The sequence below is a fragment of the Elephas maximus genome, chromosome 11 (genome assembly GCF_024166365.1).
Source record: "Elephas maximus indicus isolate mEleMax1 chromosome 11, mEleMax1 primary haplotype, whole genome shotgun sequence".
Classification (NCBI taxonomy): Eukaryota; Metazoa; Chordata; class Mammalia; order Proboscidea; family Elephantidae; genus Elephas; species Elephas maximus.
Window position 1 is genome coordinate 87,884,473 of NC_064829.1, and position 27,255 is coordinate 87,911,727.

Below are 27,255 nucleotides of genomic sequence, written 5' to 3' on the forward strand. Positions count from 1 at the left end.
TGTGTTTTCCATCTGGTGAGGTCCATGTGTATAGTCACCGTTCATATTGGTGAAAGAAGGTATTTGCAATGAAGAAGTCGTTAGTCTTGCAAAATTCTATCCTTCAATCTCCCGCATTGTTTCTATCACCAAGGTCATATTTTCCAACTACTGGTCCTTCTTCTTTGTTTCCAACTTTCGCATTACATACACCAGTAATTATCAATGCATCTTGACTGCAAGTTCAATCAATTTCAGACTCCAGTAGCTGATAAAACTCTTCTATTTCTTCATCTTTGGCCCTAGTGGTTGGTGTGTAAATTTGAATAATAGTCGTATTAACTGGTCTTCCTTGTAGGGATATGGATATTATCCTATAACTGACAGTATTATACTTCAGGACAGATCTTGAAATGTTCTTTTTGATGATGAATGCAACACCATTCTTCTTCAAGATGTCATTCCCAGCATAGTAGACTATATGATTGCCCAATTCAAAATGACCAATACTAGTCCATTTCATCTCACTAATGCCTAGGATGTCGATGTTTATGCATTCCGTTTCATTTTTGTTGATTTCCAATTTTCCTAGATTCATATCTTGTACCCAGGTTCCTATCATTAATGGATGTTTGTAGCTGTTTCTTGACATTTTGAATCGTGCCACATCAGCAAATGAAGGTCCCGAAAGCTTTACTCCATCCACGTCATTAAGGTTTGACTCTACTTTGAGGAGGCAGCTCTTCCCCAGTCATCTTTTGAGTGCCTTCCAACCTGGGGGGCTCATCTTCCAGCACTATATCAGTCAATGTTCCGCTGCTATTCATAAGGTTTTCACTGGCTGATACTCTTCAGTAGACTGAAGAGTTCTTCTTCCTAGTCCGCCTTAGTCTGGAAGGTCAGCTGAAACCTGTCCTCCATGGGTGACCCTTCTGGTATCTAAATACAGGTGGCATAGCCCGTAGCATCACAGCAACACACAAGCCCCCACAGTACGACAAACTGACAGACACGTGGGGGAAAGATGTTTACCTGTGTTTTATTGACTATGCAAAGGCTTTTAATTGTGTGGATCATAACAAATTATGGATAACATTTAGAAGAATGGGAATTTCAGAACTCTTAATTATGCTCGTGTGGAACCTGTACATAGACCAATAGGTAGTCTTTTGAACAGAACAAGGGAATACTGCACAGTTTAAAATCAGAAAGTGTGTGTGTCAAGGTTGTATCTTTTCACCATACTTATTCTATTTGTATGCTAAAGCAAGTAATCTGAGAAACTGCCATATATAAAGAAGAATATTGCATCAGGACTGGAGGAAGATGCATTAACAACCTGCGATATGCAGACGACACAACCTTGCTTGCTGAAAGTGAAGAGGACTTGAAGCTCTTACTGATGAAGATCAAAGACCACAGCCTTCAGTATGGATTATACCTCAATATGATGAAAATAAAAGTCCTCACAATTGGACCAATAAACAACATCAAGACAAATGCAGAAAATATTGAAATTATCAAGGATTTCTTTTTACTTGGATCCACAACCGATGCCCATGGAAGTAACGGTCAAGAAATCAAAGCACGTATTGCATTGGGCAAATTGCTCCAAAAGACTTTATTAAAATGTTAAAAAACAAAGCTGTTAATCTGAGGACTAAGGTATGCTTGACCCAAGCTATGTAGTTTTCAATTGCCTCGTTTGCATGAATAAGGAAAACGAAAGAATAATCGATGTCTTCGAATTATGGTATTGGTGATGAATATTGAATATACCACGGTTTGCCGGATGAATGAACAAATCTTTCTTGGAAGATGTAAAGCAAGAATGCACCTTAGAAGCGAAGATGGTGAGTCATTTTCTCACATAGTTTGGACATTTTATCAGGAGGGACCAGTCCCTGAAGAAGGACATCATGCCTGAGAAAACAGAGGGTCAGTGAAAAAGAGACCTTCAAGGAGATGGACTGACATAGTGGCTGCTACAAATGGCTCAGACATAGCAACTATAGTGAGGACTTGACAGTGCTTTCTCTTGTTGTACATAGGGTCACTATGAGTTGGAACTGACTTGATGGCACACAACAACAACAACTAATCTTTAGAGACGTTAACTTTTGATTGTGAGTGAAGGTGGACTGAACCAATGTGCTGTAGGCAGCAGTCAGGTCAAAAAATTCACCAGGATAACCTCTGATGCCTTCTGGACAGTTATCGTGCCATAAGGGCTTTCCAGAAAAAAATGACACCACCAAGAAGACCCAGGTCTCCAAGGTTCCAGGATGGTTCATAAATCATCCTGTGGTAAGGAATGGTATCAGCTGTAGAAACTCAGAGGATGAATTTCCACAAAGGTTTTTGTTTCTCATATTGTTCTTACACTACTCTGCTGTTGGGTTTTTCTGTACTAATAGAGAATCATGTAAAAAAAAAGTTTCCTTACTTTAAGAGTAGTGTGAAAGCTGCGAGGCCCGGGGCTGGGGATTGGAAGGCAACAGGGTGTGGTGGGGACTGTGGTGAGCCAAACAGCACATTGCACTCAGTGGCAACTACAACTCACTCCTAGCCCATGTCTTTCTGAGCAAGCTCAAGCCCAGAAGGGCCAAATCTTCTCAGCTGGGGGAGAAGCCAGATAAGTGAATTTTCTAATGCAGGTTCTCAGCTGAAGATAATTTTACTCCCCAAGGGACATTTGACCGTGTCTGGAGACATCACTGGTTGTCACAATTGGGGGAATGGTGTGCTGCTGGCATCCAGTGGGTAGAGGACAGAAATGTTGCTAAACATTCTACAGCTCCTCATGACAGTATTTATCCAGTCCAAAAATATCAATAGTGCTGACGTTGAGAAACCCTGATCCAGTGTTAAATTTCCCATTTGTAAGTAATGCCCTCTGCAAGTAATGCTCAAACCAATCATTTCTGTGGGCCCCATTTACTCCCTCTGAGGTGAAGAGATATGTTGTCTCCAGATACTAACAGGGGCATCAGGACAGGTGAGCAGAGAATTAGCAAGCCTTATGGACGCCCTGTTGGTGGGCAGTCTTACTGGAGCTCATTCCTCAAGGGTAGATGTTTTCTCCTACATGATAAGCTCTGGAGTTTTTCACTCTAATTCTATTTATCTTCTCTTACTTCTTCTTTTTTTAATAGTAGCTTTGTTGATATATATTTAACATACCATAAAATTCACCCTTTTAAAAGTGTGCAAATCTTAGTGTAATCATAGAGTTGTACAACCACCATTGCTAGGTATTTCCAGAAAGAAGCCCTATACCCACTAGCAGTCATTTGGATGGTCAAGGACTCTTTTTAGATATTGTTGACAATTTTCACAATTAAAGCTTGAAAAAGACCTATCAGGCTAGAAAACAAAACCAGAACCATATAGTAACAAGCCTTTAGTGACAGTGTGTAAAAATTGTAACCCACATCTAGGGCCGGTGAAATGTGAAATGGTGCAGCCACTTTGGAAAACAAGCTGACAGTTTCTCGAAAATGAAACCTAGAGTCACCATATGGCCCAGAAATTGAACTTTTAGGTATATACTGAAGAGAAATTCTAACCTATGCCCACATGAAAACTTGTACATATGTTCGTAGTATTATAGTTCAAGACATTAAAAAAATGGAAAGTGATGTTCATTCACTGATGAATGAGTAAACAAAATATAGTATAGCCATTTGTTGTTGTTGTTAGATGCCGTCCAGTTGGTTCCGACTCATAGCGACCCTACACGCAGCAGAACAAAACACTGCCCGGTCCTGAGCCATCCTTACAATCGTTGTTATGCTTGAGCTCATTGTTGCAGCCACTGTGTCAGTCCACTTCATTGAGGGCCTTCCTCTTTTCCACTGACCCTGTACTCTGCCAAGCATAATGTCCTTCTCCAGGGACTGATCCTCCCTGACAACATGTCCAAAGTATGTAAGATGCAGTCTTGCCATCCTTGCTTCTAAGGAGCATTCTGGCTGTACTTCTTCTAAGACAGATTTGTTCGTTCTTTTGGCAGTCCATGATATATTCAATATTCTTTGCCAACACCACAATTCAAAGGTGTCAATTCTTCTTCAGTCTTCCTTATTCATTTTCCAGCTTTCACATGCATATGATGTGATTGAAAATACCATGGCTTGGGTTAGGCGAACCTTAGTCTTTAAGGTGACATCTTTGCTCTTCAACACTTTGAAGAGGTCCTTTGCAGCAGATTTACCCAGTTCAATGCATCTTTTGATTTCTTGACTGCTGCTTCCATGCCTGTTGATTGTGGACCCAAGTAAAATGAAATCCTTGACAACTTCAATATTTTCTTCATTTAATGAGTCTTTCTCCAGTCCTGATACCCCATTCTTCTTCATATAGTCCAGCTTCTCATATTATTTGCTCAGTATACAGATTGAATAGGTATGGTGAAAGAATGCAACCCTGACGCACACCTTCCCTGACTTTAAACCTATCCGTATTCCCTTGTTTTGTCTGAACAACTGCCTCTTGATCCATGTAAAGGTTCCTCATGAGCACAATTAAGTGTACTGGAATTCCCATTCTTCACAATGTTATTCATAATTTGTTATGATCCGCACAGTCAAATACTCAACTCAAAATGAGAAGAAACAGTTGCAAACATCCATTAATTATCAGAACCTGGAATGCATGAAGTATGAACCTAGGAAAATTGGAAATCGTCAAAAACGAAATGGAACGCATAAACATCGATATCCTAGGCATTAGTGAGCTGAAATGGACTGGTATTGGCCATTTTGAATCAGGCCATCATGTAGTCTATTATGCTGGGAATGACAACTTGAAGAGAAACGGTGTTGCATTCATCGTCAAAAAGAATGTTTCAGGATCTATCCTGAAGTACAACGCTGTCAGTCATAGGATAATATCCGTATGCCTACAAGGAAGACCGGTTAATACGACTATTATTCAAATATATGCACCAACCACTAGGGCCAAAGATGAAGAAATAGTATAGCCATAGAGTGGAATGTTATTTGGTCTTAAAAATAAATGAAGCACTGATACATACTATAATATGGTTGAACCTTGAAAACACCATGCTGAGCAAAGTAACTGGAAAAGGACAAATCCTGTATGATTTCAATTATATGAAATAAGCAAATATATGTTGTTGTGTGCTGACAAGTCCGCTTGAACTCATAGCACTCTATATGATAGAGTAGTACTGCCTCATAGGGTGTTGTAGGCTGAAATCTTTACCAAAGCAGATGTCCAGGTCTTTTGTCCTGTGGAGTGGCTATACAGAAACCAAAAATTATTTGTGATTACCAGTTGTGGGAGAGAAGGAAAAGAGGGAGTTTTTGCTTAGGAGGCATTGAGTGCATTTTAATGGTGGTAGAGTGATTTGGAAATGTTTAGTGAGAATAGTTGCACAACTTGAATAATGTAATCAGTGTCACTGAATAATAGATGTAGAAATTATTGAATTGATGTATGTTTTGTTGTATATTTTTTCACCACCTAAGAAAATCAAAAAATATATTAGTGTGTTTAGTGTAAGTAATTTTTAGTGCACACATATCTCGTAGCATAGGTATGTCCCAGAATAGGGTTGCGAGATTTACAAATAAAAGGTATAGACTCCCAGTTCAATTTTAATTTCAGATAAACAAGAAATATTTTTTAGTATGTGTATCCATATACAAACCAAAAACCAAACCCATTGCCGTCCAGTCGATCTGACTCAGAGTGACCCTATAAGACAGAGTAGAGCTGCCCCATATGGTTTCCAAAGAGCACTTGGTAGATTTGAACTGCCCACCTTTTGGTTAGCAGCCATAGCTCTGTAACCACTATACCACCAGGGTTTTCATCCAATGTATAGTATATTTTTAATTTTTTTTACATAAGCATATTTAATGTAAGTATTATTTTGTATACCTCTAAATATATTCAGTAGTATATCTGGGACATGCTTATACTGCATACTAGTACTAAATACTAATAGTATATTTTTGTATGTGTATGTGCCAATGATATGTTTGGGACATACTTATACTGAATACTAAATTAAGTACTAATAGTATATTTTAGTACAGGTCTCTCCCAATAGCATATCTGGGAGATACTTGTACTAAAATATTATTTATTTTTTACCTGAAATTCAGATTGGTATGAAATAATGGGTCACAGAAGCGCCAGAGCTCTAGGACTGAACCTCAGGATGGCTAGAGCTGCCAGTGCTGAGATGGGAAGTGGGAGGGTGTGAGTGTGTGGGGGAGGTAAGGAAGAAGATGAGTACCCAACTCCAGAGCCTGAGACTGAGTGCCATTCATTCACTGGACAGCTGTTTATTGAGCACTTACATGTACAGGCACAGTTCTAGGCACTGAGAGTAGAGGGGTACATCAGCAAGACTAATATGATTTCTACCCTTGGGAGCCCACAGTCCAGTGAGAAAATACCAGTAAACATATCAATTGGACATTTACTGGAAGTATAAATACCTTAAAGAAAATAAAACTAGGTATGGAAATAGGAAGTCTCAGGGGTGGCACAGAAGGGCTACCTTTGCTGGGTGGTTAGGGCTGTGCCTTGGATCTCATTTTCCATGGCTTACTGGTCTCCAGAGTGGCACATGCGATTGCCCACTGTGCAAAGTCCACAGGTAGGAAACTAAAATGAGGGTGCTAAAGGTATGCTATTCTCCTTCTTGTAAGCTGGACACTTATAATGATCTGAATACCCTGGTATGTTGCTCTTGGTAGCTGAAATTAGCCTGGCCTTCTGGGGTAGCAAAGGCCCATTTGTTTGTTCATAACTGTGATCCAGGCAGAGGCTCGTCCTTTAGAGAACGTTCACGTAGTTCATCTCTAGATTCATCATGAAAGAGGCTGGCACAGGCCACCTGGATTCTGGGTACACAGGAGGCAGCCTTACACTAGGCACAGGGTTCCAATCTTCCTGTAAGCAGCAGACATCTTGCCCCAGGTGAAATCTTACTCAAAACCTCAATTTTAAAAAGAAATCAGCAAAAGCAGAACTGTGTGGTTGCCAGGGGCTGGGAGGAGGAGGGAATGGAGAGTGACTGTTAATATGTACAGGGTTTCTATTTGGGGTGATGAAAATGTTCAGGAATTAGATAGTAGTGATCAGTGCATGTTGTGAGAAATCAGAACCGCCAATTAGTGCCAAGATGAGACCCTTAATGACAAAGTAAGTTAATCCTTCAAAGCTTTTAGAGTGGTGTCAGGTACATAATCATCCCTCTGTGACTGTATGTTTCAATCATCATCATCACTACCATTATTATTACATCCATCTTCACCACTACCATCATCATCACAACCATCTTACAATAATCATAACTACCACCATCATTAACACAATCATTTTATCATAATCATAACTGCTACCACAATTATCTTAGGCTACGTTCTCTAGAGAAGCAAAATTAGTGAAGCACATATATCTACATATCTTTATATATCTATATCTATATACCAATATGTAGATATAGATACAGACAGAGAGAGAGAGATTTATCTGAAGGAAATAGTTCATGTGGTTGTAGAGGCTGGCAAATTCCTAGTCTCTGGATCAGGCATCAGGCTGGAGGCTTCTCCTGACTCACATAGGTGCAGGGGCTGATGAACCCAAGAGCACAGACGACAGGCTGCTGGCTCATAGGCTGCAGACGCTGATGAATCTGAGATCGGCAGATAAGATGGCAGGCTTCTGGTTCACAAGGTGCAAAATCAGGGGACAAAATCAGCGGACAATATAGCAGGCCACTGGCTCAAGTCCTGAGAACCGGAGGTCAGATGTTAATGAGTGAGATGCAGGATCCAGAGTGAGCAAAACCCAGGGAGGTTTGGCAGAATGTCCATAAACATTGGATGCAGGCCACACCCATGAGGAAACTCCACTTATAGCTGATTGGCTGTTGATTACATTATATCACAAAATGGAGGATAACTGAATCATTACATACCTGCCAAATCACATCCTTATGTTACTGACAAACTACATCATTAAATAACTGCCAAAGCACTGAGAATCATGGCCCATCCAAGCTGACACACAACCTTTACTATGACAATCATCATTACCATCAAGATCAGAATCATAATCACCACCACGACCACCACCACTATCATCATCAACATCATCATATTATTGCCTTAATTAGTCCAACGGTGCTCTCACTTCCAGTTTTTCAATGTTATAAATAACATTGAAATAAACTCTTCACTCACAACACACGTAATTTTTTGCATGGTTTTTCCATAAACCATTCTTGCTAAAGGTCTTGGGAGACTTACAAATGGCCTAATTAACAACACAAAGGAAAAAAAAGACCCAAGATCCAAAAGAGCTTGTCTACAAATAAAACTGGAGACTTATTGTACTGATTTTTTTCTTTACCATTAGCCCTAAATTAACAATGGGTATACCTTTAGAAGATAATTCACAGGTAGTTACAGCAGTACATTGTCAGAACTGCCAGAAATTCAAGCCGGATTCAGAAGAGGACATGGAATAGGGATATCACTGCTGATATCAGATGGATTTTGGCTGAAAGCACAGAATATTAGAAAGATGTTTACCTGTGTTTTATTGGCTATGTGAAGACATTCGACTGGATCATAACAAATTATGGATAATATTGAGAAGAATGGGAATTCCAGAACACTTAACTGTGCTCATGTGGAACCTGTACATAGACCAAGACACCGTCATTTGAACGGAACAAGGGGATTCTGCATGTTTAAAACCAGGAAGGGTGTGTGTCAGTGTTGTATCCTTTCATCATACTTTTTCAATCTGTATGCTGAGCAAATAACCTGAGAAACTGGACTATATGAAAAAGAACTTGGCATCAGAATTGGGGGAAGACTCATTAGCAGTCTATGATATGCAGATGATACAACCTTGCTTGCTTAAAGCAAAGGGGACATAAAGCACTCACTGATTAAGATCAAAGACCACAGCCTTCAGTATGGATTACACCTCAACATAAAGACAACAAAACCCCTCACTACTGGACAAATAAGCAACATCATGATAAATGGAGAAGAGATTCAAGTTGTCAAGGATTTCATTTTACTTGGATCCACGATCAATGCCCATGGAAGCAGCAGTCAAGAAACCAAATGACATATTGCAATTGGCAAATGTGCTTCAAAAGACCTCTTAAGTGTTGAAAAGCAAAGATGTCACTTTGAGGACTAAGGTGTGCCTGATCCAAGCCATGGTCTTTTCGATTGCTTATATGCATGTTAGGAAGCTAAACAAGCAGTGAAGAAGACCGAAGAAGAATTGATGTATTTGAATTATGGTGTTGGCTAAGAATATTGAATATACCATGGATGGCCAGAAGAAAGAACAAATCTGTCTTGGAAGAAATACAGCCAGAATGCTCCTTAGAAGTGAAGATGGAGAGACTTTGCGTCACGTACTTGACATGATATCAACAGGGAGCTGTCCCTGGAAAAGTACATCATGCTTGGTAAAGTATAGGGTCAGCGAAAAAGAGTAAGACCCTCAAGAAGATGGATTGACACAGTGGTTGCAACAATGGGCTCAAACATAGCAATGATTGTGAGGATGGTGCAGTACTGGGCAGTGTTAATTTCTGTTGTACATATAGGGTCTCCATGAGTTGGAACTGACTCGAGGGGACCTAACAACGCAATATCTTTAGAGCTGTTGGCTTTTGATTAAGAGTGAAGGTGGGCTGAATCTAGGTGCTGAAGGCAGAAGTCAGATCAAGGAGTCCACCAGGGTAGGCTCTGATGCCCTCTGGATAGTTATCACCCAAAAGGGCTTTCCAGGAAGAAATAACACCACCTGGTAGACCCAGGTTTCCAAGGTTTCAGGATTTTCTGTCACAATAGAGAACCAGGTAAAAAAAGGAAGTCTCTTCACTTTAAGAAGATGCTTGGTTCAGAACAGTGTGAAAGCTGCCAGGACCGTGCCTGGGGGTTGAGAGGCAATGGGGTGCTTGACGGGGACTGTGGTGAATCAAGCATCACAGTCAACTAAGGTGTGGCTACAAGTCACTCCCAGCCCATGTCTTTCTGAGCAAGCTCAAGCCCAGAAAGGCCAAATCTTCTGAGCTGGGGAAGAAGCCAACTATGTGAATTCTCTAATGCAGGTTCTCAACTGAAGACAGTTTTACTCCCCCAGGGACACTTGGCCATATCTAGAGACATCTTTTGTTGTCACAATTGGGGGAGTGGTATGCTACTGGCATCCAGTGGGTAGAGGCTAGGAATGTTGCTAAAGTTCTACAGCTTCTTACGACAATGATTTATCCAGTCCAAAATGTCAGTACTTTCGAAGTTGAGAAATCCTGTTCTGATATTAAAAATCCCATTTGTAAGTAATGCCCTCTGCAAGTAACACCCAAACCAATCATTTCTGTGGGCCCCATTTACTACCACCGGACATGTTGTCTCCAGATATTAACGGGGGCATCAGGACATTTGAGCAGACAACTAGCAAGCCTCATGTGTGCCAGTCCTTGGCAGCCAGTCCTACCAGAGCTGAGTCCTCAAGTGCAGACATTTTGTCCTACATGATAAACTCTGTAACGTTCCACTTTAATTCAATTCGTCTCCTCTTGACATCTTTTTTAAATAGCAGTTCCAAGTGAAATCTTATTCAAAACCTCAGTTTTAAAAAGAAACCAGCTAAAAGCAGAACTATGTGGTTGCCAGGGTCTGGGAGGAGGAGGCAATGGAGAGTGACTGCTACTGGGTGTAGGGTTTCATTTTGGTGTGATGAAAACATTCAGGAATTAGATACTAGTCAGCTTCTGTAAAGATTACAGCCTTGGAAACCCTATAGAGAGTTCTACTCTGTCTTATAAGGTTGCTGTGCATTGGAATCAATTTGATGGCACCAGGTTTTTCAAGGTAATGCTATATTTAATTTGTGAGGAACTGCCAGGCTGTTTTCCAAAGTTGCTGCACTATTTTGCATTCCCATCGTCCATGAATTAGGGTTCCAAATTATACACATTTTCACAAAAACCTGTTAACTGGGTTTTATTTTTTTTTAATTATAGCCTAAGAAGCATTTTTCAAACTTTTTTAATTGTGAAAAATTTCAACAATACATAAAACAAGCCAATGACCATTCATGTGCCCACCATCTTGATCCAATACTCGTTATTGTTTTTGCTGAAAGTGCTTCATTTCTCTCTTGTTCTGTCCTTTTAGTTCCTTTGAATACACGGGAAAACAATCAGCCCAGACTCTATGGCCCCAATGTTTTTAGCCAAAACTAACTTTGAGGCCTTGTGGCAATGGCCTTGAAGACACCTGCCATGGAGCTCTTCACTCTACCTGTCCTGCCGAGCCTGGCATCAGTTCCTCAGGTGGGCTGGGGTGTTCCACTCAGGCCTCAGCAGGATGATGTAGCACTTGGGCAGGAAGATACCGCACAGCAGCCCGGCGGTGGAGGCCAGGATGGAGAAGATCTCCACAGCCACAGTGGCCTTGCCGTGTGGTAGAGGGGCAGGAAGGCCACCCAGATGCTGCAAAAGAGCAGCATGCTGAAGGTGAGGAACTTGGTCTTGTTGAAGGCATCAGGAAGATCCCTGGCAAAGAAGGCCACTGAGAAGGTGCCCCCAGCCAGGAGGCCCGAGTAGCCCAGCACATAGGAGAAGGCAGCTCTGGAGCCCTCGTGGCACTGGACAATGACGTGGCTGGGCTCGGAGGCCATGTCCCTGTGCGGGAACGGTGGGGAGGTACCCAGCCAGATCCCACAGAGAATTACTTGGACCAAGGAGGCTACAAGGATGACAGAGGTGGAAATGCCACCCACACCCTGCCCCCTGGCCTGGTGACCTTGAAGGCCAGGGCCACAGTGCGAGTTTTAGCCAGGACGGAAGAGACGGCCACGGTGAACACGACGGCAAAAGTGGTCTGGCGGAGGAGGCAGGTGGCAACGGTGGGACGGCCAAGGAAGAGCAAGGGGCAGACGGCACAAAGAGCAAGAGAGGCCAGGAGCGTGTAGCTGACAGCCCTGTTGTTGGCCCTGACCACAGGTGTGTCCTGGTATTTCAGGAACACCACCAGTGTTCCTGACCAACAATGCCAGGGTAGCTAGTGTGAGTGCTGCTGAGGTCAGCCAGCGTGAGCCTCAGGGGCTCATCAAAGGCCAGGAAATTCTCAGTCCTGGGGAGGCAGCCGTCTTTGGCATGGCTGGAGTACTGGTCCATAGGACAGAGAAGACACCACTTCATGTCTGTTGGAGACACAGAACCCACTTCTATAATGTGATCTTAATACCATCAGCTACGTGGAGGGAGGAGCCCTATGTGGCAGCAGTCTCATGAACATTGCATTTGTGTTATTTATGAGTTGTTAGTAGCTACCAGAGCTGGATGGGCCACACTAGAGCCTGAGGCATGAGGAAATATGTGTGTCCCTGTATACATGATTTTATGTTATTATTATTTTTTAATTTCATTTTGATGAAAATATACATAACAAGACATATGCCACCTCAGTGATTTCTACCTGTACAGTTCAGCAACATTGATTATATTCTTCAAGTAGTGCTATCTTTTTCCAAATCATCCCACCATCATTAACATAAACTCAATACCCGCTAATCAAAAACTGTACCTTTCCCGTTTGTCTTAAGCTGAGTTCTCAAGAGAAGCAAAACCAGTAATGTGTGTAAATATATACATAGAGAGAGACTTATATCAAGGAAACAGGCCATGAGGTTGTACAAGCTAGAACATCCCAAGTCTGTGGATCAGGATAGAGGCTTCTCCTAATTCATGTAGCTGCAGGAGCTAGTGAACCCAAGATCGGCAGGTTGGAGAGCAGGGCTCTTGCTCATAGGCTGTGAAGATCAATGAATCCAAAGTTCAGCAGGTAAGCTACTAGCTCAAGTCCCAAGAAGCAGAGGTCGGATGAACTGGGGCCAACTGCAAGATCCAGAGCGAGGAAAAAGCCCAGAGCGTCTGTATATATTCAGATACAGCCATATGCCCAAGGAAACTCCCTTTCAACTGATTGGCTACTCATAGCAGATCCCATCATGGCAGTGATCACGTATAAGCACCGAGATTCATGGCCCAGCCAAGCTGACACACAATCTTAACCATCACATCCTCCCTCTCACCTTTGGTAACCAACAATAATCTTTGCTTTCTATGTATTTGCTTATTTCATACAAGTGAGATCATGCAATATTTGTCCTTTGTGTGCTTTTCATTTTAATGGCTAATTTTCCCAAATAGTAGTAGTAGCTATTCTTATTAGAAAATCTCACCAATTCTGTCACCCTTCCTTTTTTGAATTACAAGAGATACCAGCACACCTCTGTCAGAAAGGACTGAAATGAAAAATCCTAACAACTTCAGGACTGGTGAAGATAGGGACTGTGCTATGCTGAATAATGGCTCCCAAAGATGTCTGTGTCCTAGCTCCTGGAACCTGTGAACATGTTATGTTACATGGCAAAAGAGATATGGCAGATAGAATTAAGGTTGCTAACGAGCAGAACTTAAAATTGGATATACCCTGGATAACCTGCGTGGCCCAGAGTAATCACATGAGCCCTTAAAAGTGGAATGGGCATGTCTTCATTCTCTAGTGCTGGTACAACAGAAATACCACAAGTGGATGGCTTTAACAAACAGAAATTTATTTTCTCAGTTCAGGAAGCTAGAAAAGCAAATTCAGAGCACTGGCTCTAGGGGAAGGTTTTCTCTCTCTGTTGGCTCTGGGAAAAGGTTCTTGTCTCTTTAGCTTCTGTTTCCTGGTTGTTTGGAGATCTCCCTGTGGCTTGGCCTGTATCTTGCCCCATCTCTGCTTGCTCACTTGCTTGTTTAACCTTTTATATCTCAAAAGGGATTGATGCAAGATGCACCCTACACTAATCCCGCCTCATTAACATAACAAAGAAAACCCATTCCCAAACGGGATTATAACTATAGGCATAGAGGTTAGGATTAATACACATATTTTTGGGAGTCACAATTCAATCCATAGATGGGTAGAAAAAAAGGAAATGTTCATTAGTGGATGAAAGGATAAACAAAATGTAGCATATTCAGGCAATGGAATACTACTCAGCCAGAAAGAGAAATGAAGTTCTGATGAATGCCACAACATGGATGAACCTTGAAAACATCATGCCGAGTGAAATAAACCAATCAAAAAAAATACTGTATAGTCTCACTTACATGACAAAAGCAAATACATAGAAACCAAGGATTATTACTGGTTGCCAGGGGTGGGAAGGAGGGGTAAAGGGGAAGCTTTTGATTGGAGGCATTGGACTGATGTCAGTGGTGGTGGAAATATTTGGAAAAGGACAGTGATAATGTGCGACAACAAGAAAAATGTAATCAATGTCATTAGATTGCAAATGTGGAAGTTGTGCCAGCAAAAGTTTTGGCTTGATTATTTTCACAAAAATTTAAAAACAAAACAGAAGTTTGTCTAAGCACAATTCTTAGAATGACTTCCTGGCCAGCCCCCTTCAGCTCTATGGCAGCTCCCACACCTGAAACCCTGAGACCACAGTGATCCCCTGGATTGGGATTTTGAGATGCTGGGGGTGCCTTTGATGGCCTCTGAGATTCAGACTCTAGGAGCCCTCACCTGTCTGGTTTGCAAATTGCCCCTCAGGGCAGGGTCTGCACTCGAAACAGCAGTTGGGGTCACCCTGTTGGGGGATCCGGCTGAAGCCTGGAGTGCAACTGGTGCTGCAGGCAGAGCTGGGGACCTGAGGACAGAGAAGCAGAGGTGTCACCAGTGACCAAGCTGGAACACAGTCCGTCCTGACCCAGAGTGGTCGTGCCAGTTTGCTTCCACACACAGGAAGAGAAGGCCTGTCTGGGAAACAATCTCAGTGGTATCAGAGAAGAAAGAATGGATATGACCAACAGAAGTATGTTGCTGTTGTTGCATGCTATTGAGTCGATTCTGACTTAGGGCAAGCGCAAGTGACAGAGTAGAACTTCCCGACAGGATTTCCTGGTTGTAATGTTTATGGAGCCCTTGGGTTGGTTCCAACAGCCAAACTTTTGGTTAGCAGTTGAGCATTTAACCATATTGCCACTAGGGCTCCTTCCGCACAAGTATAAAGGAGATAAGCCTTGGGAGGACACTGCCTGGCTCCCCTGTCTTCTTGGCTCCCCTCAGCCCCTCACTGGGTGTGGGAAAGCTTAGTCACATGGCGTCAAAGAGTACTTGTCCTGTCTCTCTGAGGCTCCTACATTGAGACCTGCAAGGGTTGCTACTTTCATACCCCTGTTGTAAACCCTCCTGTCTTGCAGGAGTTGCAAAGGGATGTTTTTGCCTTCCTCAGCCCACCTCCCACCTCTAGGCAGTCATGGAGAGGGAGCCTGGGGATGGAATGCCTTTGAGAGAAGTGTGGGAGGCTGGGTTTCCTCTACCCGCAGAGGAGAGCAGAGTGCCCTCCCCAGTTCAATCTAATTGAAAGGGACTTCAAAAGGATCCCCTGAAAGCTTGGTCTGTGTGCCCTGGATTTGAGGGGTCCAGAGACAGGAGCCAGACTCTAAAGGCCAACACCAACTATAGGTACCTCCCGGAACACAGGAAGGCACAGTTGTTGTGGAGGAGCCTGAACCTCCATTCAGGTGGCCATAGGGCCAGGGTAAGGGTTCATTTGAGCCAGAAGGGAAAGCTGGACAAAGATGTTCCAAGACTGCAACTACATTTGTTAATAAATAAAATGAAAATACCTGTCCTGCCCACCTACAAGGTGCTGTATGGGAACACATTTGGTGAAGTGTAATACTGTCCTCCCTGGTAAATCATCACCTCCTCACTGAACAGGTCCCTGAGCATGAATGTGAAGAAAAATGCTGTAGTGGAAACTCCTAATGCAGTTTCTACTTCCATTTCTGTGGCCCTGAAAGTTTCATTTCTGATAGTGAGTAAATGCCTTTTCTCCCCTCAGGGAAGGGTCTAGAGGCTCAATAGAATGGCTGAGGTACGAGTGGCCCAATTCAGAGCCCCACGCTTTTCATCAGTTCAAGAGAGGCTTGGACCATTGGCCTCTGAGTTCCTCTCTGATTCTAATACCCCAGGACTGGGGTCACCCATGCACCCAGGTGACTCACCTGCGGCTCTTCCTTTGTCCAGTGGATGGTCACTCTGTCCCCTGAAGAGGATCTATGGTCAGTGGTGCCGATGTGGACAAAGTGGAATAAGTCCTCAGGGGTTTTCTGCCCTTGGAGAATGTCAAATTCGGTAACTATATCTCCATTGGCATCAAAAACGATATCTTTCCCATCAGGGGTCTTGAAATGCACCTTCCTGAGGTGATGCAGAATCTGGAGGAAGGAAAGATGATGTCATTGATGGGCTGAGGCCGCCCCTGGGGTCTGTCCAAAATGGCTTAAGGCACAGGAGGCTCAGGGCCCATGAATATGAAGAGTTTCAGGGGCCCATGAAAATTTTTTTTTTAACTTCTTTTATAACCAGAAGAAAAAATGAATAAAGTAATATATATGAATGTATGTTAATGAATCTAGCTGGGATTATATCTGTTTTGTACCAAGACAGTGGTAAAGTAGAACGTTTTATATTTTTTAATGGAAAAAGTGATGCCCAATTAAATTTGAATGTCAAATAAATTAATTTTTTTTTTAGGTGTACGTATAGCCTATGCAATGCTTTGGATATTCTTATAGTAAAAAGTTATTTGTAGTTTATTTGAAATTAAAATTTTGGACACATATTCAAAAAAAGTGTTCACTATTTATCTGATCAGTAGTTGGAAAATATGGCCTTGGTGAAAGAAATGACCCCAGAGATTGAATGATAGAATTTTGCCAGACCAACAACTTCATCATTGGAAATACCTTTTTTCAACAGCATAAATGGCAACTACACACATGGACCTTGCCAAATGGAATACACAGGAATTAAATCACATACATCTGTGGAAAAGAGACAACAGAAAATCTCAATATCATCAGTCAGAACACGGGAAGGCGAAAACTGCAGAAGAGATCATCAATTGCTCAAATGCAAGTCCAAGTTGAAGCTGAAGAAAATCAAAATGAGTCCATGAGAGCAAAAAGACGACACTGAGTATATCCCACCTGAATTCAGAGACCATCTGAAGAGTAAATTTCATGCATTGAACACTAATGACCGAAGACCAGATGAGTTGTGGAATGACATCAAGGAGATCATTAATGAAGAAAGCAAGAGACCGTTAAAAAGACAGGAAAGAAAGAAAAGACCAAAATGGATGTCAGAAAAGACTCTGAAACTTGCTCCTTAACATGGAGTAGCTAAAGTGAATGGAAGAAATGATGAAGTAAAAGAGCTGAACAGAAGATTTCAAAGTTCAGCTAGAGAAGGCAACGTATTATAAGGAAATGTGCGATTTCAAGCTGAAAGGACTGAAGAAAAAATTCAAGCCTTGAGTTGCAATATTGAAGAATTCTATGGGGAAATTATTAAATGACCCAGGAAGCATCAAAAGAAGATGGACGGGATACACAGAGCCACTGTACCAAAAAGAATTGGTCAACTTTCAACCATTTCAGGAGGCAGCATGTGATCAAGAACCAATGGTACTGAAGGAAGAAATCCAGGCTGCACTGAAAGCACTGGTGAAAAACAAGGCTCCAGGAATTGATGGAATACCAACTGAGACGTCTCAACAAACGGATGAAACGCTGGAGGTGTTACTCATCTATTGTCTATGCTGAAAATTTGAAAGACAGCTACCTGGCAAACTGACTGGAAGAGATCCATATTTGTGCCCATTCCTAAGAAAGGTGATCCAACAGAATGTGGAAATTATCAAACAATATCATTAATATCACACATTAGTAAACTTTTCCTGAAGATCATTCAAAAGTGGTTGCAGCAGTACATCGACAAAGAATTGCCAGAAAGTCAACCTGGATTCAGAAGAGAACGTGGAAGGAAGAATATCATTGCTGATGTCAGATGGATCCTGGTTGAAAGAAGAGAATACCAGAAAAACGTTTACCTATATTTTACTGACTATGCAAAGGGATTCTACTGTGGGGATCATAACAAATTAAGGATAACATTGTGAAGAGCGGGAATTTCAGAATACTTAATTATGCTCATGTGAAACTTGTTCACAGACGAAGAGGTGTCATTCGAACAGACCAAGGAAAGATGTGCATCAGAATTGAATCCTTTCACGATACTTATTTGATCTGTGTGCTGAGCAAAGCAAATAAACTGAGAAACAGGAGTATATGAAGAAGAATTGGGCATCAGGATCAGAGGAAGACTCATTAATAATCTGTGATATGTAGATGACACAATGTTGCTTGCTGAAAGTGAAGAGGAATTGAAGCACTTACTGATGAGGATTAAAGACTACAGCCTTCAGTATGGATTGCACCTCAACATAAAGAAAACGAAATTCCTCTCAACTGGACCAATAAGCAACATCATGATAAATGGAGAAGAGATTCAAGTTGTCAAGGATTTTATTTTACTTGGATCCAGAATCAGTGGCCATGGAAACAGCAGTCAAAAAATCAAACTACGCATTGGCATTGGACAGGGCAAATCTACTGCAAAAGATCTGTTTAAAGTGTTAAAAAGCAAAGATGTCACTTTAAGGACTAAGGTGTGCCTGACTCAAGCTATGGCATTTTCCATGGCCTCCTATGCATGTGAAAGCTGGACAGTGAATAAGGAAGTCCAAAGAAGAACTGAGGCCTTTGAAGGATGGTGTTGGTGAAGAATATTGAATATACCGTGGACTGCCAGAAGAAGGAAGAATTCTGTCTTGGACGAAGTACAGCCAAAATGCTCCTTAGAAGCAGGGATGGCGAGACTTTATCTCACATACTTTGGACATGTTCAGGAGGGACTAGTACCTGCAAAAGGACATTATGCCCTAGTGGTGTAGTGGTTAAGAGCTTTGCTGCCCACCAGAAGGTTAGCAGTTCAAATCCACCAGTTGCTTCTTGGAAACCTTTTGGGGCAGTTCTACTCTGTTCTATGGGGTTGCTGTGAGTCAGAACTGACTCAACCGCACCTAAAACCAACGAAGTAGAGGGTCTGTGAAAAAGAGGAAGAACCTGAACAAGATGGATTGACACAATGCCTGCAACAATGGGCTCAAGCATGACAAAGATTACGAGGATGATGCAGGGCTGGGCAGTATTTTGTTCTGCTGTACACAGGGTTTCTATGAGTGAGAAGTGACTCGATGACACGTAACAACCACAACAACATTTATTTGAAATTCAAATTTGGAATGGCTTTATACCCAAAATTTAGGAAGTTCTGGTGGTGCAGTGGTTAAAGAGATTGACTGGTAACCAAAAGTCAGTGGTTCGAAACCACCAGTGGCTTCATGAGAGAAAGATGTGGCAGTTGGCTTCCATAGAGATTTATAGCTTAGGAAACCTTGTGACTTTATGATGAGTCAGAATTGACTTGATGGCAGTGGGTTACACTAGAAAATTATTCACCGTTTATCTGAAATTCAAATTTGTGGCAGACATATCAAAAATTATTTGCTATTTATCTGAAATTCAGGTTTAACTGAGCACCCTGTCCTTGCTAAATAAAATAACTGTAAGTAGAAGTGACTTGTCTGAGGTCATACAGTTAGAGTGGCCTCCTCCTCCTGTGCTCTTTCTAATATAAGTCTCAGCCGTAAACATAATGCATTTCGATGAAGAGCCCTATCTGTGTTCTACCTCTGTGTCTGGTACAGAGGGAGCACCCACTCCCTTGTTCTTTCCTGAATCATCCACACATTTCCCTCTCACCTGCCAGGGCTGAAAGCGTCGAGTGTCTGCACATCGTCCATCACCATGCTCACAGGTGATCAGGTCCTGCAGAGCGTGGGCAACACAGTAGACTGCTGGGTATGTGAGGTGCAAGTTACTCACATTCTGGAAAGGGTACTCGTGGCCTGTTAGACTCTCATTCCCCGAGCAGAATCGGACCCCTCCTGTGCCCGTGCTGTTCTCTGCTGGCCCTGGGCTCCTGTAGGGCCATGTGCATCCAAAGGTGACCTCCCAGAACCTCTGGGTGAATATGTTTTCTGGGGTCCGGGCAGGGTGCAGGTGAGTGAGGAACTCCAGGAAGCCAGGGACCTGGCAGTGGTGCAGCAGCTTAAGGCCGAAGGAGCTCTGTAGGACCTGGGAGATGCCTGGGATTGCCAGGGCCAGCACGCTGTGCAGTGTGTCCTGGCTGACCCATATCCGGCCCACAACCCCACTTCCCAACAGCTCCTGCAGAACAAGTTGGAAATTTTTATTACTCAGGAAGACCAGAATGACCTTTGCGGTGCAGACTTTCATTCTGTGGATGATGGCATGGGTCTTCTCCAAGGACTCTTGCGAGGGGACGTGAAGGTTGAACTCAATACATACACAGGCCTGAACCAGCTCCTGGATCACTAGAGCACTGCCCTGCTGGCCATAGTCATCATCCTGGGCCAGAATGCCCACCCAGGACCATCCGAAGTGGAGCACCAGCTGGGCCACCATGTGGGAGCTCGTGAGGTCACTGGCCACTGTCCGCATGAAGGACGGGAACTGGGTCTTGTCGCTGAGGCCGGCCAGAGTGGAAGAGTAGCTGACCTGGGTAGGAAGGGGCCCAGGCAATAAGGATAAGAGGTGAGTATGAGGATGGACCCTGGAGTGGAAGCTGAATCATGGGTTGATTGTCCAGTTTAAATGAGAGAAGGAAGGTAGCAAGAATAGAGCTAGGGGACAACTCATCCCACTTTGCCTGGGACTTTCCTTGCTTTAGCACTGAGAGTACTGAATCCCAGTAACACCCTCAGTCCTGGGCAATGGGGATGACTGATCACTGTTATGGATTGAATTGTGTTCCCCAGAATATGTATTGACATTCCTACCCTCTATGCCTGTGGCGGAGCCCCGGTGGTGCAGTGGTTAAGAGTTTGCCTGCTAACCAAAGGTTGGCAGTTTGAATCCACCAGCCACTCCTTGGAAACCCTATAGGGCAGTTCTACTCTCAGGTGGAATCGACTTGACAGCAATGAGTTTGGTTTTGATTTTCTATGCCTGTGGTTATAACCTTATTTGAGAATGGGTAATGTTATGTTAATAAGGCAGGATTAGAGTAGTGTGTATCTTGAGTCGATCTCTTGGGATATAAAAGAGATTACACAAGCATGTAAAAAGTAGTGATGGAGAAGACAGATGCCAAGCCACATGCAGACTGCCCAGGAACAGAAGCTCAGAAGAGACAAAGATCTTCCTCAGGGGCTGACAGTGAGGGAAAGCCTTCCCCTAGAGCCAGCACCCTGAATTCGGACTTCTAGCCTTCTATACTGTGAGAAAATTAATTTCTGTTTGTTAAAGCCACCGATTTGTGGTATTTCTGTTATAGCAGCACTAGATGACTAAGACAGTCACCCTATTGGAGCAGAGCCTGATACATGATCATCTCTCAAGAAACATTAGCAGTTGCTGTTATATTGCCAGCTCCCTGAGTAGTGCGAACAGCTGTGCTTGGCTACTAACCTAAAGGTTGGCAGTTCAAACCCACCCAGCAGTGCCTCAGAAGGAAGGTCTGGTGATCTGGTTTTGTAAAGATTATAGCCAAGAAAACCCTATGGAGAAGTTCTATTCTTTTACATATTGGGCCACCATGAATTGGAATTAACTAGACAGCAACAGGTTTGGTTTGATTATTTTTTCTTTATATTGCATAGTCCAAAGAGCCTTTGCAGGCCGTGGGTGGTACAAATGGTGGAGCCCTGAATTACTAATCCAAAAGTTGGTGGTTCAAACCCATCTACAGGCTCCTCAGAAGGAAGGCCTGGAGATCTGCTTTCAAAAGGTGACAGCATTGAAAACACTATGGAGCAGTTCTACTCTGCACACATGGGGTCACCATGAGTTGGAGTCAATACTGAACCACAACTACCACCACCACCAAATTGCTTTCAAAGTTAATGTGGTCATAGATCCCCTGAGACCTTTTTAAAGTGCTGATGCTGATTCATGAGGTGGCTGGTGTGGCCCCGGAGTCTTGGTTTCCAACCTTCTCCCAGGTGACACCTGTACTTCTGGACCTTGGTCTGCACTTTGATTAGCGAGGTCCCACTCCACTAGAGACACAAGGGAATCATGTAGGTAACGTTAAAAAATACTGATGTTTTAACCTACTTCACCATCCTATTGTTCCCTCACTAATGAGATTGAGAAACTTTTGGCATGTGTGCATTCTCTCCTTGCATGAGATTATATTTTCAAATTTTTGAAATTGATGCTCTGACATTTATGGAGCCTCCACCAAGATGCCCAAGTGGCCTAACTTGCTCTTGCGTGTGTCATGGGCTGGTTAAGCCCCAAAACAACCCATCAGTAAAATGGAAATGATCGCACACCTACTTTATAGGATCCTTGTAAGAATGTGATGAGCTAATGGATGTACCGTGCTTAGAGTAATGCTCAGCTTGCAGAAAAGAGCCAAGGGGTGTAAGCTCTTACGCTTTCCCTTGTGAAGAAGAGCCAAGAGTTCAGACCCAGAAAAAAAGGATATAGCTCCAATTTCACAGCCCAGCTTTGTGCTCATTGCACTTATTCTAAGGTTTTCTTGTATGTGTGGTGAGTGATAATCAATGGCCCATTAACCACTTAGACACAATGATTCCTTTGTAAAAATATAACTTAAGGTTTTAAAAAAAATGGATTTAAATAGAAACTCTCATGCACTGGTACTCTTATATACTTGCTGGTGGGAATGTAAATGGTGCAGCTGTTTTTGAAAACATCTGGCAGTTCGTCAAAAGGTAAAACATAGAGTTACCATGTGACCTGGCAATTTCACTCCTAGGCACATACCCAAGAGAAAAGAAAGCCCACGTTCAAAAAAACCTTGCACATGAATGTTCATGGCAGCATTATTCATAATAGCCCAAACTTGGAATGTGTCAATCAGGCTATGAATGTATACATAAAACGTAGTATATCCATGCAATGAAATATTATTTGGCGATAAAAAGAAATGAAGTACTGACACATGTTACCACATGGAGGAACCTTGAACACATTACGCCAAGTGAAGGATGCCAGACACTAAAGGCCCTATATTGTATTACTGCATTGATATAAAATGTTCAAAATAGGCAAATCTGTATAGACCGAAAGTAGATTAGTAGTTTGCTGGGAGTTGGGAGGGACAGGAAGACTGGGGCATGACAGCTAATGGGCACAGGGTTCCTTTTTGGGGTGAGGAAAATGTGGAATTAGATTGTACTGGAAGTTCTGAATTAGATTGTAGTGATGGTTGCACAGCTCTGTGAATATACCAAAAACCGTTGTGCTCTATACTTCCACAGGGTGAATTGTTTGGCCTGTGAACTATATCTCAATAAAGCTCTCAAAAACATAGGAATGCAAGGAGAAAGGGTAGCACTTGGAGAGACAACCATCATGGGAATGGCCCCAAAGATCTGAACTTTGGGAAACACTTCAGGGTACAGTGAGGCTGGTTGACCTTGAGCCCGGCTGCCTGGGTTGAAATCCTGGCTCCAGCCCCTCCTGGCTGGGTGAGCTTGAACCCACCATTCATTTTCTCTAAACATGTTTCTTCATCGGAACAATGGGAATTGTAGTTCCCTCACCACAAGGCGTGGCAAGGAGTGAGAATATTGTCAGGCATGCAAAGTATTACCAGGGAACCTGGCCCTGTGGAATCAGGGTCTCAATATCGCCGTCACTGGTGGTATTACCATCGTTCTTGTTAGTGAGGAGAAAAAGCTTTGGCAAAGGAGACTCACCTGGGGGAATTTGTAGAGCCCCAGCAACCTGGCCAAGGGGATGGACACGGCAGACCGTGTGTCTCTGACCAGGGCAACTCGGGGAGGGCTGGCCTGACACGTGTAGTTGGGGATGGGTTCCTCCTGGCCCGTGAGGAAGGCCATGGCCTCGTGGAGGGCTCCAGATACCAAGTCCCCGGAGTTGCAGATGGAGAAGCCCAGTGTGAGGTTGGGCAGCAGGCGGGAGTCTCTGTTGATCTCCTCAGTGGCAAAGACCAAGCCCTGGGACACCAGGTAGCCCCATATGTTAAGGCTGAGGGAAAGAGAAGTTGATGTTCAGCTTTTGCTACTAGTGCAGGAGGTGATAAATGTGAAATCTTTTCTTCCTTTTTCAGATTCGCTGGTCTTATGGATTGAATTGTGTCCCCCCAAAATGTGTGTCGACTTGGTTAGGCCATGATTCCCAGTACTGTGTGATTATCTATCATTTTGTCATCTGTTGTGATTTTCCTATGTGTTGTAAACCCTGCCTCTACGATGATGTTAATGACGCAGGATCAGAGGCAGTTATGTTAATGAGACAGGACTCAATCTACAAGATTAGGTTGTATCTTTTGTCAATCTCTTGAGATATAAAAGACAGAAGTGAACAGAAAGACAGGGACCTCATACCACCAAAAAAGTAGTGCCAGGAGCAGAGTGTATCCTTTGGACCCAGGGTCCCTGCACTGAGAAGCTCCTAGACCAGGACATGAATCTTCCTCCAGAGTCAACAGAGAGAGAGAAAGCCTTCCCCTGGGGCTGGCATCCGGAATTCAGACTTCTAGCCTACCAGACTGTGAGAGAATAAACTTCTGCTTGGTAAAGCCATCCACTGGTGGTATTTCTGTTATAGCAGCACGAGATAACTAAGACAACAGGAAACACGGCTTGGGCAAAGGAGCCCTGACTGCCCAATGGTTAAGCACTCGACTGCTAATCAAAACATTGACAGTTGGAACCCACCCTGTGCCTCCACAGGAGAAAGGCCTGGTGATCTGCTCCAGTGAAGTTCAAAGCCTAGGAAGCCCTATGGGGCAGTTTTATTCTGTCATATGGAATTGCTATGAGTTGGAATCGACCGGATGGCACATAACAACAAGGGCTTAGACGTATTCACAATGACGCCTCACAGACAATAACCCTGTCTCTTCTGCCCTTGGTCACATATACAAAACATTTTTACTGACACTCAGCTTTAATCTGTGCAGGTGTTCCAGTGTTCTAAGTTGACTCTCCTTCTGATAAATTTAAGTTTTAACTGCTGTGTATATTTTGCCTCTGCCTGACTTGATAGAATCATAAAATGAATGACCAGCTTCAACTTCAAAGAAAAAGAGAAAAGGAATAAAGATGATGTGTTCTGTTTTATTTCTCCTTATTTTCTGTTATGAAAAAATCCTAGCCTGTCTTTTGGGGGAGAAATTTTCCTAGTTACAGGGAAGTTGCTGCCCATTCGTAGATCCATAAATGAAATAGAATTTCAAATTATGACATAGCACAGATTTTCTTTTTTTTTGACGGAAGAGAACAGAATGTTGTCAGTGATTCCTTGGTATATATCTAGAGGAATGAAGACAAATGTCCACATAGAAACTTTTATGTGAATGTTCAGACCAGCATTATTTATAATCATCAGAAAGGACTGCAAAGACTATCAGGAAACCCATACAGAAAAGGGTGCCGTGGGCAGAAGGGAATCCTGGGGCTGACTAGTTCTTGAAGAGATTTGTTCACTCAACAAACATTTTTTGGAGACTACCATGTGCCTGGTACTGTCACAGGCAGTGAACAAGAGGGAAGAGCATTCTGGGTCTACAGTGTGGGGACAACACTGGTGACAACTAATTAACCCATGTTTAAACAGAGACAAATACGAGCAAGAAAACAGAACAGGAGATGAGGTGAGGTAGGGACCAAGGGATGGATAGATGAGCAATCTGACAAACAGAATAAACCCTGACCATCCAGTTGGGATTCTGAGAATCAGCAAGTGTCTGAGGTTTTAGAGAAAGACCTCTGAAGGTGCCCCCAGTCTTCAGAGACTCCCAACTAACCACCCCAGCAGCCACTTACTTTAAAGATGCCAAGGCAGCTGGTGGAGAAGTAAACTTGAGCAGGGAGACTTCATCAAAGTAGAAGATGGTGAAGCTGCCACCAACCACCACATCACCGGGCTGCTGAAAGCGGAGCCTCTTCCCTGCTGATCCCCAGCTTGTTGGCTTAGAAAGTGACACCCCAGAGAAGGACTCCGTGACGGCAAGGAGCAGGGAGTACAGCCACATGTCTGAGAAGGTGGCTGAGTAGCACCTGCAGGTGGCACCTGCATTTCCCGTATTTGCCATGCCTCAAGAAGACTGGGCTTTTATCTGGGAGTTCACCCTTCACTCCTGAGCCTGGGGCCATGGACACATCTGGACTCTACCCAGCCTCAGAGGAAACCAAGGCAGCCAGAGTTTGGGAGGAACAGGGGTGGTGGGGCCAGGACTGAGCAGCCACTACATCCCAGGGCCATTAAAAGTTTCATCTCTTGCCATTTTGGCCCCTTTGCCTGCCCCTAGGCCATAGCTAACAGCTCTGAGGCCTCATCTGTTGTCTTCAGGGAGGGGTTGGATTGGTCCTCAGAGGCTCCTCAAGCCTAGAAGCAGCTGTGCTCAAGTCTCCTGGTCAAGGTGTTTAGAGAGAGGCCCTGTGTGGGGATAAGTGGTAAGGAGTTTCCTGACCCACTCCTGCCACGACTAACAGTGTATAGAGATGGAGAATATCCCTAGAGCTGCAGGTGTCCATGGACAGCCAACTCCCATGCCAGGGACACCATTTTCACTGAATGGAAGGCCCCAAGCACAGACAATGCATTTTCAACTCCAGAAGGTGGCTTAAGGGTTGGCACAGTTATTTGTCAGGAAGGCTAGTTCCAGGTCTGGGAAAGGGCTGGGCTGTGCAGTTTCACAGAGGAAGCAATGTTGGGGTTCACAACCCAAGACATGTGACTGTCACAAGCTGTGTAAGAAGTAAACATGCTCAACATCATTAGCCATCCTGAAAATGTAAATGAAAGCCGCAATGGGAGACCACTTCATACCCACTAGGATGGCTATAAGAAAGTCAGGTATTAACAAATGTTGGCCAGTAAGTGGAGAATCATGAACCCCCGTAAACTGCTGGTGGGAATTTAAAATGGTGCAACCACCGTGCAAAACAGCTTGGTGGTTACTCTAAAGTTAAACATCGAGTTACTACATGCCTCAGGAGTTCCAGTCCTAGGTATACACCCAAGGGAAATGAAAATGTATGTTTACACAAAAAAGTATATATGAACACTCATAGCAGCATTATTCATAATAGCCAAAAAGTGGAAACAACTCAAATGCCTATCAGTGGATGAATGGGTAAATAAATTGTGGTATAGTCAAATGAATATTATTTAGCTATAAACGAATGAGGTACTAATACATGCTGCAACATGCATGAACCTTGAAAACATTGTGCTAAATGAAGTCAGTC

General features: G+C 43.2%; 1 protein-coding gene across 1 annotated transcript; it reads right to left on the reverse strand.

The window, feature by feature from the left end:
- Window positions 1-11,323: 11,323 nt before the first annotated feature.
- Window positions 11,324-26,096, reverse strand: LOC126086152 (extracellular calcium-sensing receptor-like). Its single transcript, XM_049902342.1, is given in 10 exon segments — window positions 11,324-11,463; window positions 11,466-11,783; window positions 11,786-12,038; window positions 12,040-12,084; window positions 12,086-12,207; window positions 14,586-14,709; window positions 16,073-16,285; window positions 19,739-20,557; window positions 23,734-24,025; window positions 25,828-26,096. Coding segments are annotated over 10 exon segments (2,595 nt in total).
- Window positions 26,097-27,255: the final 1,159 nt, after the last annotated feature.